This window comes from Cetorhinus maximus, chromosome 3 (assembly GCF_964194155.1).
Source record: "Cetorhinus maximus chromosome 3, sCetMax3.hap1.1, whole genome shotgun sequence".
Taxonomy (NCBI): domain Eukaryota; kingdom Metazoa; phylum Chordata; class Chondrichthyes; order Lamniformes; family Cetorhinidae; genus Cetorhinus; species Cetorhinus maximus.
This window is the reverse complement of record NC_135881.1, coordinates 14,427,868-14,441,041: the sequence shown is the minus strand read 5'-3', so window position 1 is coordinate 14,441,041 and position 13,174 is coordinate 14,427,868. Positions and strand designations below refer to the sequence as shown.

The 13,174-nt window shown below is 44.7% G+C and overlaps 1 protein-coding gene across 2 annotated transcripts in view; it reads left to right on the top strand.

Annotated features, from left to right (window-relative positions):
• ccdc13 (coiled-coil domain containing 13) overlaps positions 1-13,174 on the top strand; it is a 65,258-nt gene that overhangs the window by 22,724 nt on the left and 29,360 nt on the right. For both annotated transcript variants that reach the window (XM_078536657.1, XM_078536664.1), the window contains exons 7-10: positions 2,457-2,627; positions 3,294-3,470; positions 4,863-5,069; positions 9,987-10,141. In XM_078536657.1, coding sequence (XP_078392783.1) covers positions 2,457-2,627; positions 3,294-3,470; positions 4,863-5,069; positions 9,987-10,141 — 710 coding nt within the window. The remainder of the gene's footprint in view (positions 1-2,456; positions 2,628-3,293; positions 3,471-4,862; positions 5,070-9,986; positions 10,142-13,174) is intronic.

The window sequence follows — 13,174 nt, the reverse complement described above, 5'->3', positions numbered from 1 at the left end:
TGCTCCCCGGCTTTCCTGCCCCCCGGCCTTCCTGCCCCCCGGCCTTCCTGCCCCCCGGCCTTCCTGCCCCCCCGGCCTTCCTGCCCCCCCGGCCTTCCTGCCCCCCCCCCGGCCTTCCTGCCCCCCCGGCCTTCCTGCTCCCCGGCCTTCCTGCTCCCCGGCCCTCCTGCTCCCCAGCCCTCCTGCTCCCCGTCCCTCCTGCTCCCCAGCCCTTCTGGCCCCCCGGCCCTCTCGCTCCCTGAGCCTCTCTCTCTTTTACCCTCCCGCTCCCTGACCCTCCCACTTGCCGTTTCCTTCCCCGACCCTCTGGCCCGCTCCCTCCCTCTTGTCGCCCCTCTCCTGGGCCCTTACGCACAGAGAGGGTTTGGGAGAGGGGAGAGGTGAATGGGAGGATCTGCAAGAGGGAGAGATGGCGAACAGGAGGATTGGCAAGCAGGAACATACAAACACGCGAATTAAGAGCTGGATTACGCCACTCAGCCCCTCAAGGCTGCTCTGCCATTTAATGAGATCATGGCTGATCTGATTGTAACCTCAAATCCACATTTCCGCCTACCCCCAATAACCTTTCACCCCCCTTGCTTATCAAGATTCTAGCTCCCTTTGTCTTAAAAATATTCAAAGATTCTGCTTCCACCACCTTTTGAGGAAGAGAATTCCAAATACTCACCACCCATTGAGAGAAACAATTTTCCCTCATCCTAAATGGGCCACCCCTTAGTGAACCAGGGGTCACTGTCAAGAAGTGGGAGGGTTGGGGAGGGGAAGGGTCAGGGAAGGAGGGGCCAGCGACGGGGAGGGTCAGGATGGGGAAGGTCGGGGAGCAGATGGGTCGGGGAGCGGGAGGGTCAGGGAGGGGGACGGTTGACAAGCGGGAAGATCGGCGAGCGGGAGGGTTGGGGAGCAGAGGGTCGGTGAATTGGAGGGTTAGCGATGGGAAGGTTGGGAGGGAAGCAACGAGCAGGAGGGGCAATCAGGAGGTTTGGGAAGGGAGATGTTGCAGGTTGGGAGGGACAGCAAGCTGCCAGAGGGAAGTGTTGAGCAGGAGGTAATTTGAAAGAGTAATAAGTTAGTAAGAGGATTTTAGGCCAGCTAGGTTCAAGGCTGCAATGTGTTTTTAACATAATAATTACAGATCATGAACGTAACCCACTCTAATTACGTGGTTTCTTATGGGAAAGCAATTTTTGTTCAAGTTTTCACTTCGCACACTGTTTTTTAGGAACACATTAGGAGTGGGCAATGAGGATAGCTACACTTCACTGCGGATGACACAAAGATTGGCCGGATGGTTAGCAGTGAGGTTGAGTGACTTGGGCTACAGGAAAATATAGACGGGATGGTCAAATGGGCAGATAATTAGCAGTTGGAATTTAACCTTGAAAAGTGTGAGGTGATACGCTTTGGAAGGAGTAATTTGACAAGGAAGTATTCAATGAACGGCATGGCACTAGGAAGTTCTGAGGAACAAAGGGACCTTGGCGTGTGTGTTCATAGGTCTCTGAAGGCAGAGGGGCATGTTAGTGGGGTGGTGAAAAAGGCATATGGGACACTTGCCTTTATCAATCGAGGCATAGATTACAAAAGGAGGTCATGTTGGAGTTGTTTAGAACCTTGGTGAGGCCACAGTTGGAGTACTGTGTGCAGTTCTGGTTGCCACATTATAGGAAGGATGTGATTGCACTGGAGGGGGTGCAGAGGAGATTCACCAGGATGCTGCCTGGGGTGAAACATTTAAGTTATGAAGAGAGGTTGGATAGACTTGGGTTGTTTTTGTTGAAGCAGAGAAGACTGAGGGGCGACCTGATTGAGGTGTACAAGATTATGAGGGGCATGGACAGGGTGGATAGGGAGCAGCCATTCCCCTTAGTTGAAGGGTCATTCACGAGGGGACATAAGTTCAAGGTGAGGGGCAGGAGGTTTAGGGGGGATGTGAGGAAAAACTTTTTTACCCAGAGGGTGTGACAGTCTGGAATGCACTGCCTGGGAGAGTGGTGGAGGCGGGTTGCCTCACATCCTTTAAAAAGTATCTGGATGAGCACTTGGCACGTCATAACATTCAAGGCTATGGGCCAAGTGCTGGTAAATGGGATTAGGTAGCTAGGTCAGGTGCTTCTCACCTGTCGGCACAGACTCGATGGGCCAAAGGGCCTCTTCTGCACTGTGTGATTCTGTGATTCTGTTGTAAAGCATTTTGGAACGTCCTGGGGTCATGAAAGGCTCTATTTGAGTTCAAGTTCTTTCTTATCTATCTCCTATGCTTTTTAGCCTTTGTAATGCTCTACATGGTTAACCTTGACACTTCACCTCACTTTCTCAATTTTAAGGAGAAGAAACTGCAGATGATTATCAATGCTCTATAGCATCTATGAGGTTTACAATAATATTTAATGTGAAAAAAGCCATTGTGGTACAGTCTGTCCGTATCTATCTCATAATTTCTCACGTTTACGTAGATCCGAGAGTTGGAAAGTCAAACAGGACTAAATAACCAGAAGGGACGGTCATCCGAACTCAGTGTGGAAGAGGAAATGCTAGGTATTTCAGGATTACGGCGTTTGTCAAATCAGGACAAAAATGTAGCGTACATTCGCACATTGGAGAAAGAAAGAAAGGTGACATTGGACGTAAGTACTTTATAATCTTTGGATAATACAGCACCACCCATCAGAAATTTGCCATCTATTTCCATTCACAAAGCTCATGTGATCATCAAAGTCAGGACTGACTTCCCCTCAGCATTACGAGTGGGGAAAGGAGGAGGTATTTGCCTTTGACGTAGAGTTGTTTAGTATCCTCTTTATCGCGGTCTGAATTTTTCTCACCCCTCTTTAATAGCGTTGTAGGGCCTATCATTTGCTCAAACCAGACAAGCAGAGAAAATAGCTCTAGATAAAGTAGCCATTGGACTGTGAAAGGCAAGTGGCAGGTTCTACAGGCATTCTTGAATTAGGAGAAGTAAAGGAAGAAGAGTAAACAAAGGGAAAGAATTGGATGCAGAGCTGAGGAACCAAGAGTGTAAGGAGAAAGAAAGATAAATCTTCTCAACAATGTTGGATGGTTATTAGAATAAATAACGGGTAGACGGGGGAAGAGGGAGAGAATAAAACCATGGCAACACATCAGGACACTGGATCATCCTTGTAGGGCAGAGCAACCTCTATGAGATGTGACGGCAATACTAGCCCAATCAATGCGAGACGATCTACTACATAACTATAAAAGCTGTCATATCAATAGAACTGCAAGTTCTGTTTTATGTACAAGTTGTACTTGTTTCTATGTTTACTTAGAAAATGACTGGTGACTATGAGAGCTTGAAGAAAGACCATGAGGAACTCAAGAGTAAACTTGATGGATCAAAAGCGAGAAACAAAGTTCTGTCCAGTGAGCTCAAGATTTTGAAGAGTCAAGTGGTGACCCTTCTCGAAAAAGGGAAGCATGATGATGAGTTAGTTGGTGCGTTACTGGTAAGAAATATCATTTACTTAAGAAATAAAATTGGACTTGGGGCAACATCGTGCTTCAAAGAAATTTCTTGAAAACAACTCTGATTTGGTGTGATTAGTCAGACTAATATAAATGAAGCTGGCATTTTTCCTCATTATCTCATGGTGTACTGGCCAACGTTAAATTGAGTCTGCAGCACAGAAACAGGTCATTCGGCCTGTATATGCCGATACTTACGCTCCACACTAGCCAAAACTGTGCATCGACCAGGAATCAAATCCAGGCCTCCCAGGTAGCAGTTGAGAATTACACCACCGAGCGACTGATGCTCACTCACTGGTAGCTCAACCGACACTACTAAAATAGATTACCATTATTTATTTATCTCATTGCTACTCTGGGATCTTGCTGTAGGCAGATTGGCTGCAACGTTTACCTAATTAACAATGCGATTGCATTGGTGTTGCTCACTGATGAGTCCAAGATTGTATGGGTCATGTAAAAATGACGTGGATGTTCCCATGATCTAATCGATGTGCAACGCTACCTTTTAAATTAGACCCTCTCTCCTCTGGTAAGACAGCTAAGTGAAAATAATGAGGCGTGTACCCTTCATCTTTCTATCCCCCCACCCTCCCCACTGCATACACTTCTTCTTCGGCAGTCCCTCAGGACTGAGGATGACTTTCTTCCACTCTGGGGTTGTGGGTCCTGAGGTGACTAAAAAGCCCAATGCTGGATCCAAACACTCTGCCATAGGTGGGGCAGGCAATGTTTGATGAGGTGGGTGGGTAGGATTTTGGTACGTTGCTTCCGCTGTTGGCGCTTGGCCTCCACCTGGGTCTGCTAAAGACGCTTGAAATGGTTGACACCTTCACGGACGTTTCTCCTCCAGTTTGGGTGGTCTTGGGCAGGAGATTCCCATAAGTCAGTGGGGATGTTGCATTTTTTTGGGAGGCTTTGAGGACGTCCCTGAAATGTTTCCTCTGCCCTCTGGTAACTGCTTGTCGTGACGAAGCTCAGTGCAGAGAGCTTGTTTTAGGAGTCTTGTGTCAGGCATGCAGACGATGTGGCCTGCTCAGTGTAGCTGATTAACCACAACCAGCCCCTCAACATTGGGGATGTTGGCTTGAGAGAAAATACTGATATTGGAGCTCCTATCCTGCCATTGAATTTGCAGGCTTTTGCGAAGACATCCTTGGTGATATTTCTCCAGAGATTTGCGTTGTCCGCTGTATGTTGTCCATGTCTCTGACACATACAGGAGGGCAGGCAGCATTGCAGCCCTTTAGACTTACACTGCTCCCCATTGGCGATGGTAATGTTGACCCTTTAATGTTTTATTGTAATGGGTAAAGAGAACAAAATGTTTGCAATCTTAATGACTTCCTTTTGCCATGGGTCTTTTATAGAAACAGCAGAACCAAATGCAGGAGATTATGGGTCGCTTGAGTCAGCATGAATCAAAGAATAAGGACACCAGGCAAAATCAGAGCCAGCAGCAGAACAGTGAGGCCCAGAAGCAGGGCTTCCTGATTGGAGAGCTCAAGCAGATGGTGACTGAGCGGGAAGCTAAAGTGAAAGATCTTGAGGAAGAGATCAAACAACTATTACTAAAGGTACGCAAATAGGACTTGATCTTCACAGTAATCTGCAGTCTGAAATCTTGTATAGAAACATTCTGTGACTGGCTTGAAATAAGCCTATGGTCCTTCAAGCTTTAAGGAGTTTTTAATTCAAAACCACTGATTTATATTTAGTTTCTGATTAGAACATGGGCTAAATTATCTTTCCATGCTCCAGATTTCAAGAACTCCTTTCTATCCAGAGTCTATGAATTATTCATAATAAAAACAGAAAGCGCTGGGAAAATCCCGGCAGGTCTGGCAGCATCTGTGGAGAGAAAAACAGAGTTAACGGTTCAAGTCCAATATGACTCTCTCCACTGGGCCTCGCTTTGCATATTGAATGAGTGCCTTCGACACGGTTGGGTCATGTTGGAGTTGGGGACACATCTGGGGATGGTGAGAGGGAATTCTTTCCCCTCGAGAATTGCCCCAGAAAGATTCCTTGCATCAAGTTACAATGGGTCTACAGCACAGAATCAGTCCATTAGCGCAACTGACCTATGCTAACATTTATGCTCCATGCTAACCTCCTCTCACCCACATTTATCTAACTCTATCTCAAATACTGTCATATTGACACTTGTTATATTGCAGACTTCTTCATCTTCACTACCCATTAATTCCCTACTTTAACAGCCATCAAATTCCTTTTACCCTTCTTCCTGAAAAATGTATTACTAATTTCTCTGTAACTCTCAAATCTTTTAAACAAATCTCAGTTGGCTCCCTTGTAAATGTTTAAATTGACCCCAAATCTGTTGCCTTCTCTGGGAGTCAGTTCCACATGTCCCCTTTACTGACGTGTAGAATTAACGGGAATGTGGCAGCAACCGCAACAACAACAACTTAAATTTATATAGTGCCTTTAACTTAGCAAAACATTTCAAGGTTCTTCACAAGAACATTATTAAGGAAAATTTGACACTGAACCGCAGATTGAGATATTAAGAGAGGTGACTCAAAGCTTTGCCAAAGAGGTGGGTTTTATGGAGTATGTAAATAGAGGGGTATTGGAGCCTAAGGCTAAGGGGTGAAAGGAAGTTTCTCACTAAAAACATTGGTGCGTTTTATTCCTCAGCGAACAGATTTGGTGATGCTGGTATTGTTGCGAAACTCAAATATTTACCTTGGAGTTCAGAAACTACAGTTCCCAGCGGGCCTCAGGACTTTTGCGCATGTAACAGTCGGGAAAGGGCTGCACATGCACAGTTGGTGTCTTTCATATCTTTAGGCCGGGAACCAGCCCTGCGCACATGCGCAGTTCATCTCTTTTATGCCTTTAGGCCGGGAACTGGCCCTGTGCATGTGCGCAGAAGATAAAGAAGAAAAGTGAAACAGTGCAACACTGGAGGTCAGGTGACCTGAAGAGGAGCGCCGTTTGAAAGAAGATGCCCAGGGAGCAGGACACGGGGAGAGGGACAGGGAGAGGTCTTAAAAAAAGAAGATCCCAAACCAAGGAGTTTTTTTTTTATTCATTCACGGGATGTGGGTATCACTGCCTGAGCCAACATTTATTGCCCATCCCTAGTTGCCCTTGAGAAGGTAGTGGTGAGCTTCCTTCTTGAACCGCTACAGTCCATATGCTATAGGTACACCCACAGTGCTGTTAGGAAAGGAGTTCCAGGATTTTGATCCAGTGACACTGAAGGAACAGCGATACATTTCCATTTGGCAGATGCAGTATAATGTGGATAACTGTGGGGTTATCCACTTTGGTAGCAAAAACAGGAAGGCAGATCATTATCTGATTGTCTACAAATTGAGAGAGGGGAATGTACAACGAGACCTGGGTGTCCTCGTAAGAATGCAGGTGCAGCAGGCGGTAAAGAAGGCAAATGGTATGTTGGCCTTCATAGCGAGAGGATTCGAGTACAGGAGCAAGGATGTCTTGCTGCAATTATACAGAGCCTTGGTGAGACCACACCTGGAATATTGGGTGCAGTTTTGGTCTCCTTATCTGAGGAAGGATGTTCTTGCTATAGAGGGAGTGCAGCGAAGGTTTACCAGACTGATTCCTGGGATGGCAGGATTGACATGTGAGAAGAGATTGAGTTGGTTAGGATTATATTCACTGGAATTCAGAAGAATGAGGGGGGATCTCATGGAAACCTATAAAATTCTAACAGGACTAGGCAGGGTAGATGCAGGAAGGATGTTCCTGATTGTGGGGGAGTCCAGAACCAGGGGTCACAGTCTGAGGATACGGGGTAGATCATTTAGGACTGAGATGAGGAAAAATTTCTTCACCCAGAGAGCGGTGAGCCTGTGGAATTTGCTACCACAGAAAGTAGTTGAGGCCAAAACGTTGTATGTTTTCAAGAAAGAGTTAGATATAGCTCTTGGGGCGAAAGGGATCAAAGGATATGAGGAGAAAATGGGAGCAGGCTATTGAGTTGGATGATCAGCCATGATCATAATGAATAGCGGAGTAGGCTCAAAGAGCCGAATGGCCTACTCCTGCTCCTAGTTTCTATGTTTCTAAGTCAGGATGGTGAGTGACTTAGAGGGGAACTTCCAGGTGGTGGTGTCCCCATCTATCTGTTGCCCTTGTCCTTCTAAATGGCAGTGGTTATGGGTTTGGAGGGTGCTGTTTAAGGAGCCTTGGTGAATTCCTGGGACAGAAACAGGTCCTGGAAGACAGCCCCTGGTAAGGGACAAGAACAGAGATCAGATACAGATCCTTTTAAGTAAAGTTGAGAAAAAGGAGCAGAGCAATTGATTCTAAAATAAAGAGAGAAATCTGCGGGGAGCAGACTTGAAGCAAAGTGGGTGTGAGAGAAGCCCTGAGATCTGAGAGGGCAGCCGAAGGTTGGTGACTCTGTGCTGCGGGCCATAGGGGCAAACGTATCCTTTGGAGCAGTGGTGTTATGCTTGGCACAGTTGAAGATCTGAAATTGTGCTTGGAAGGTGAAGCTCAAGTATACGTGGAGATCCAGATGAAAGGAATCTCAGAAGGCAAGGTAGAAACCCTGCAGGTCGACCTTGGTTGAAACCGTCCTAGCGGGAGTGACGTTTGAAGAGAATTCCAAGGTGAGTTCTTCAAACGTGGAGATTAGAAACTCTCGTGAGAAAGACAGAGTTTCAGTGAGACCAGTTGGCTCACGGTGTGACAAGCCTCTGAATAGGTTGTTGAGAAATCCATGGAATCTGCTTTGGTTGCATCTGTCATTTACTTTGGAATGTGTTGTGTGTGTCCACAGTTTGCCAGTTGGTTCGTATGTACTGCATATTTACCCTGAGTATTAAAGTATAAGACAGAATTTGTATGTATCTATAAAGATATAACTGGCGTGAAGAAATCATGAATATTTGAATAATTTTCTTGTGTTTTTGAGATCTTTTGTCTGGTGTAATATCGTTCATTTTTCTTGTTTAGTAAATGTTTTATTCTTTTTGTTAAAAGTTCATCAGCTGAGTCTTGTGAATTTGTTCAGTAACTTACCTCAACAATTTCTAAAAAAAAAGCTAGGATCTATCAAGCCAGGTTTCACTCTGGGATCAGATTTGTCCAATTGTAACATCAGCTGGGATCATAATAGTATTCACTATAATCATAAATTATCTAGAGAGAGGAGTATCAACATTTATCGATAACACCAGATTAACAAGAGGTGCTTCCATAGCTTGGGAGGCTCCTTTTTCAAACTAATTAAAATTCTGAATCTTTTATATGACCAGAGACAATATCAGATTACTCTTAGCCAAACAAAATAGTTCAAGAAGAATTGATCATTGATGCAGTTTCAACCCAGAAGAGATTGTTGGATGAAATAATCAGATGGATATCTCCCTCAACCAACAAGCCAAGTTGGTGGCATGGTATTTTCCTTGCCATCACCATCTATCATTTTGAGCGCACCACATTTTTGCATCTTGTTTGTTACTGTGAAATGGTCATGATCAGTCCTCACTTAAAATTGTGGTTGCGTTCCTGAAAATCGCAACTTTAAGTATAACGACTTTAAGTGAATCATGGGTCCCCCATAGTAATCAACGTTAAAGCCAGAGTTAGGTTCTTTTGGACATTTCTCACCCGGAAAAACCAATATACGCTAAAATACTGTACCATACATGTGCAGTGCTGTATATTCCTAGCTGAAATAACTTGCAAAATAAAATACAGCACTAAATATAAAAGAAATACAATACAGTATCTACTAAAGAAATACACTAACCATACAAGTACTGTACCTGTATTGTGGTTTGACTAGGTTCTGTCCAGTGGCAGAAGTTGTTCGGTGCAGTTATCAGCTGAAGTTCCAGGACTACACCTGCTCTGACCAACTCTGCCACTAGATGGAACCCAGGACTTCAGAGGGAGTTCAGCAGGGTTGAGGCAGCAGCATAGCGAGCAGCCAGGAGAAGGGCAACAGACCCTGGGGCCTAAGGCAAGAACAGGGAGGCCTGGGAGCAAGGGCAGGAGGGGATGAAAGGGTGGGAGGGGAGGTCCAGGATCAAGGGCGGGAGGGGAGGCCCAGGAGCAAGGGCAGGAGGGGAGGTCTAGGAGCAAGGGCAGGAGACAAAGCTCGGGAGAAAGGGCTGGAGGGGTGGCCCAGGAGCAAGGGCTGGAGGGGTGGCCCAGGAGCAAGGGCAGGAGACGAAACCCGGGAGCAAGGGCTGGAGGAGTGGCCCAAGAGCAAGGGCGGGAGGCGAAGCCCGGGACCAAGGGCAGGAGGGGAGGCCCCAGAGCAAGGGTGGCAGCGGGGGGAAGAGGCACTGAGGGCGAGAGCAGAAGCACTGGAGGAAAAGGATTTGTGAGCAAGCAGAAGAGGAAGTCTGTGGCAAACAATGTTGAAGTGAAACTGGTAAAGTTAAATGGATATATTGACACTACTTTACTAATAACAAAGTGAAACAATGTTAAATGAGGCAACATTACGCGACGACTTACTATATTGTATTATACAGCAACACCAGGAGAAGAAACTTTCAGCTGACCACACGGTGGTAAATCTCCCTGAATGTCGTCCTCCCTCAGCTCAGCTAGACAACCTCAGTGGACATTCAACCCAGAATCCTCTGACAGCTGACAATGAACGCTCAGGGAGACCACTTTCTGCTCGGTGAGACTATTAAGAAATTATGGAATGAGAAAAAGCCATCTAGCCCAGACCACGCAAAGTTTGGTGTTCTCCTCAAAGTAATGACACAGAAATGTGGTTGATTCTTAACTACCCTCTGAAATGGCCTGGGAAGCCACTCAGTTGTCACTAAGACAGCTCAGCACCACCTTCCCAAAGACAATTAGCGATGGACAATAAATGCTGCCCTTTCCAGCAATGCCCACAGCCTGCGAATGAATAAAAAGTGATGGTAGCCTCTGTCATTTTCCAGTTTGTGAACTTTGCTTCCAAATAAGGGAAGGGCAAAGTAACTCAAGCATCTAAGGTCAAGGCTCTATTATGAGTTGGATGGATAGCTTCCAAACTAGCAGAAAGATAAAGGGATGCAGTTTTAGACAATTATACAGATTTCACCCTGACATAAGTCCTCAACTGAGTATTCGTTCTTTCCTTCCCTTCAGCCAGTTTCTTATCCATATCTGAGGTTTATGATGAATTCCCACAACTTTGACTTGAACTGTAGCCTTTCATGTGGAACTTTGTGAAAAGCATTTGGAAGTTGAGGTACACCACTTCATCGAGATTGTCACAATTCACTTGGGCTGACACTGCCTGATAATCAGTTTCATTATTTTACATGTAATTGTAAGTTAGACTAATTGGTCAGTTATCTATTCTGACACCCTTTTTTAATATCAACATCACATAATCTGAGGCCTTCCCAATGATATCATTATAATTAATGCAGTGCTTCACAGATCTTGTCCCTAGTCTCTCTCCAGACTCTGGGCTAAATGCCATCTATTTCTTTTATTTGTTTGGAACCCAATTTTCTCCCCTCAGCCTTCCATCTGATTTATAACAACTCATTGGATTTTTATTTAGGAGAGTTCTGTTATGAATACTTGAAGGGGTTGTCATTCTGAATTTTTTTTCATGGGATGTGGGCATCACTGGCAAGAACAGTATTTGTTGTCCATCCCTAATTGCCAATGAACTGATTGGCTTGCTGGGCCATTTCAGAGGACGTTAAGCATCAACCACACGCTGTAGGTCTGGAGTCATATGTAGGCCAAACCAGATAAGAACGGCAGATTTCCTTTCCGAAAGGGAATTAGTGAATCAGACTTTTTACAGCAATTGATGATCATTGTCTTGGTCACTATTATTGAGAATAGCTTTATGTTACAGATTTATTAATTGAATTCAAATTCCATGCCATGGTGGGATTTGAACCCATATCCCCAGGATCTTAGCCTGGGCCTCTGGCTTATTAGTCTAGTGATATTACCACTACATCACTATTGACCCCATTTTGTGCTCATTCTTGGCTTCAACCAGATTTTGCACCTTTTTTTTTGATTTCCACATCTTCTCTGACTGCATTTTTGCTGCTGTGATATTGAAATAATTTTTTCATCGTAGTGCTGAATTTCAGCTGTGGTGCTTTTCCAGGGCTTACTTCTCTCATCATCTTTTACCATGTTTCTCCATTTTTAAAATATGCATCCAGTGATCCCCTTCTCCCTCTTCCCCTGTGAGATTTATATTTTCAATCATTCCTCCTTATCTCACTCCGAATTTGTCGTTATCTAAAATTCCCCAATTTTGGGGAAGGTGCCATTAGATTGGAAAATGGCAAATGTAACTCCTTTATTCAAAAAGGAATGGAGACAGAAAGCAGGAAATTACAGGCTAGTTAGCTTAACATCTGTCATAGGGAAAATGTTAGAAGCTATTACCAAAGATGTTATAGAAGGGCACTTAGAAACGTTTAAGGCAATCAGGCAGAGACAATGTGTTTTTGTGAAAGGGAAATCATGTTTAACCAATTTATTGGTGATCTTTGAAGGAATCACATGTGCTGTGGATAAAGGGGAACCAGCGGATGTACTGTGCGTAGATTTCCAGGAGGCATTTGATAAGGTGCCACATCAAAGGTTATTGCAGAAAATAAAAGCTCATGGTGTAGGGGGTAATATATTGGCATGGAAAGAAGATTGGCTAGCTAACAGGAAACAGAGGGTAGCCATAAATGGGCCTTTTACTGGTTGGTGGGATGTAACAAGTGGTGTGCCACAGGGATCAGCGCTGGGGCCTCAACTTTTTACAATTTATATAAATGACTTGGAAGAAGAGCCAGATGGTATGGTTGCTAAATTTGCTGACAACACAAAGATAAATAGGAAATTAAGTTGTGAAGAGGATGTAAGGAGGCTACGAAGTGACATAGATAGGTTAAGTGAGTGGGCAAAGACCTGGCAAATGGACTATAATGTGGGCAAATGTGAAATTGTCCATTTTGGCAGGAAGAATAAAAAAAAAGCATAGTGTCTAAATAGTGAGAGATTTCAGAGCTCTGAGATTCAGAGGGATCTGGGTGTCCTAGTGCAGGAATCGCAAAAGACTAGAATGCAGGTAAAGCAAATTTAGGAAAGCTTAATAGAATGTTATTGTTTATTGCGAGGGGAATTGAATACAAAAGTAGGGAGATTATGTTTCAGTTGTACAGGGCACTTGTGAGACCACATCTGGAGTACTGTGTACAGTACTCCCAGTACTGTGTCCAGTACAGTCTCCTTATTTAAGGAAAGATGTAAACATGTTAGAAGCAGTTCAGAGAGGCTAATACCAGGAATGGGCAGTTTGTCTTATGAGGAAAGGTTGGACAGATTAGGCTTGTATCCACTGCAGTTTAGAAGAGTAAGAGGTGACTTGATCGAAACCTTTAAGATCCTGAGGGGTCTTGACAGAGTGGATGTGGAGAGGATGTTTCTTCTTGTAGGAGAATCTAGAACTAGGGGTCATGGTTTAAAAATAAGGGGTTGCTCATTTAAGACAGGGCTGAGGAGAAATCTTTTCTCTGAGAGTCGTGAGTCATTGAAACTCTTCCTCAAAAAGCAATGGAAGCAGGGTCTTTTAATATTTTTATGGCAGAGCTAGATAGATTCTTGGTTAACAAGGGGGTGAAAGGTAACCGGGGTAGGCGGGAGGTTACAATCAGATCAGCCATGATCTTATTGAATGGCAGAG